At 30.1% G+C, this 2,825-nt stretch overlaps 1 protein-coding gene across 1 annotated transcript in view; it reads left to right on the forward strand.

The window, feature by feature from the left end:
* The first annotated feature begins 1,088 nt into the window (after window positions 1-1,088).
* LOC125852189 (beta-amyrin 28-monooxygenase-like) overlaps window positions 1,089-2,825 on the forward strand; it is a 4,368-nt gene continuing 2,631 nt past the window's right edge. The window contains exon 1 of the mRNA XM_049531912.1: window positions 1,089-2,040. Within this exon, the coding sequence (XP_049387869.1) occupies window positions 1,089-2,040 (952 nt within the window). The remainder of the gene's footprint in view (window positions 2,041-2,825) is intronic.

A 2,825-nucleotide genomic window follows, 5' to 3' on the forward strand; every position in this document is an offset into this window, starting at 1 on the left:
GTTTGCCCACTTAGGAGGTTAAGTGTGGGTGCCATTCACGACTCATTTTGGGTCGTGACAATTATTGCAATAGGATCGTAAGGTAAGGTCTAGCCCCCCTTGCTTGTACTCTTCTCTTCGAAGGTTCTTTTATTTATTAATGAAAATTTCTTAGTTAAAAAAAAACTATTATTTGTATTGAATTTTTTAATTTAAAAATCAAATCAAACTAATAAACTTGGATTGACTTCTTTAGTTAAAACCAAATCAATCCAATTCAGGTATTTTTTTCCAGTACCAAATCAAGTCCAATCAAATCATTAGTTAGATTTTTTTTCAGTTTGATCGATCTGCAATTTTATTTAATTTTCGATTCAATTTTATATATTCCGATCATGCCCCATGAGTGAAATGGTATTACATAGTATTATTTTCTTGTCACCAAAAGAAAATATTAGGCAAATTTATTTCACTTGCAACTAAAATTCATCATATTTTTATAATAATGCAGATATATTAATACCGCTTTTAATGAACTTTTAAATTTACATGGTGGCATCTTTTAGTACACAAATGGTATTGTCAACTTTTGTTTTCTTTTAGAAAAAACATTATTGGTACAGTACATTGATTCCATGCAGGGGCGGCTTTAGGCCTCAAGAAACATTACACTATCGGCAGAGTTTGTATTAACTTACAAAATTTTAGATTCTAATCTGACATTTTATTATATTATTTTTATATTTTCCAGAAGGAATATTAAGACATTGGTCTATAGGTCCATAAGTTATAAGAAAAATAAAAAGATATCATTTACTAAACAATTACTCCATTTTAAAAATGTTTCAAGAAAAGTGAATATCAACTTAAAGATATAAATTAGTTTATTCAGAACTCAATATACATGTTAGAAAATTATATTTTAAACGTGATCAATAGCTTTACTACTTAAGAAGCTAGACAATAAATTGTGAATTGAAATAAATACAATTTCATTTAACTAACTTTAAAGCCTCTTTACATGATTTCACTTTACGCCACAAGATTTGTTAAGCCGTCTCTCATATATATTAATGTTATGTTACGTTGTATTATACCGCGTACACAAAATGGACCTCTTCCTCCTCTTTATTGCAACCTTGCTTGCTATGATCATCATCAGTATTTTGTTCAAATATTTCTTTGCCAACCCTAAAGATAAAAACCCTCTTATTCCTCCTGGTACTTTTGGTTTGCCTATTATTGGAGAAACCATTCAATTTCTTGTATCACTTTACTATGGATTGGTACATGAGTTTGTTCAAGAAAGAACAAAAAAATACAACTCTAATATTTTCAAAACCTCAATACTTGGCCAAAAAGTGGTAGTTTTTTCAGGTCCAAATGCTAACAAATTCATATTCACTAGAGGCAATAAACTTCTTATTGGTTGGAGGCCTAATTCTGTCCAAAAACTTTTTCCTTCTACATCATTTGTTCCTATAGAACATGACACCAAAAGAGCACAAAATGTAATGAGCTATTTCTTAAACTCACAAAATGTTGAAACACTTATTAGTACTATGGACTATATGTCACACACACATTTGGAAAATCATTGGAAAGGGAATAATGAAGTAATAGTGTATGATCTAGTGAAGTTATTCACTTTCATACTTTCTATTAGAGTGTTTATGGGCATCGAAAACTCGGATAAAATATTGAATCTTTATGAAAAATTCAATATTTTTTCGCGAGGTCTTTTGGTGTTGGACATAAATTTTCCAGGTACAACATTTTATAAGGCAATGAAAGTAGGAAAAGAATTAAGGAAGGAAATGAAGGCTATTATTGAAGAAAGAAGAAAAGAATTACTAGAGAATCCAAATTTATCTAAGGTCGATGTGTTAACACAAGTGATTAATGAAAAAGATGGAAATGGCAAGTGCATGAGTGAGGTAGAAATGATTGATAAATTGTTTGGATTTATCATTGGTAGTTACCATACTACTGGTACAGCTATTACTTTGATCATGAAGTATCTTGAAGAGAAGCATGAGTTCTTCAATGACATAGTCCAAGGTATTTCTTATCAATTATTTATTATCTAGGATTTGACCTATTGAACATTTGATTTATGATAGTTTGGGGTCGTGTGGTTGTTGATTAGAGTTATGCAGATATTAGTAACGCAAGGATTAATCATGCATATGGCTTATTCATGTATTATACTAATTCATGTATTAGTTATTCCGTCTTATATTCACTCAGAATCACTACAACAAAAGAGACATCTAATGGGAATAGAATTTCCTTTTAGTATTGCCGCAAAAATATTTAGCAGTAATTGAATTAATGTCATTGCATTCAGAGTCGCTAAAGTCTTTAGTGACATTTATATAGAGGGTTGGTTATAAATACTCATATACATTATTGCCGCTAAATATAATATAGCGACAATTATACCATTACAACAAAATCATTTATTTATTATAGTGAATCTATTTTTTTTTTTTTTGTGAGATTGTGAAATAATAACCATACATCATATTTGATGTGCTGAATTTTATACAAAGCAGCCAAATATGAAATTAGAAAGAATAAACCAAATATGAAATGAGATGGAAAGACAAATCTTTAAGGTATAAAAATTTCAACTTGAGAAGGACTAAAATAGAGTAGATGTATGTAGTGCAAGTTCAGTATTGCTATCACATGAGATGGATATGAAATTGAGGATTGTTACACAAGTAATCTCTACGAGAAAAAATTTCAAGTACCTTGGGTCAATAATCCAAGGAAATAGAAAGATTAAAGATGATGTCACACATCATATATATTGAAGGAGGGGGGGGGGGGGGGGGGGG

Source organism: Solanum stenotomum, unplaced genomic scaffold, assembly GCF_019186545.1.
Source record: "Solanum stenotomum isolate F172 unplaced genomic scaffold, ASM1918654v1 scaffold32770, whole genome shotgun sequence".
Classification (NCBI taxonomy): Eukaryota; Viridiplantae; Streptophyta; class Magnoliopsida; order Solanales; family Solanaceae; genus Solanum; species Solanum stenotomum.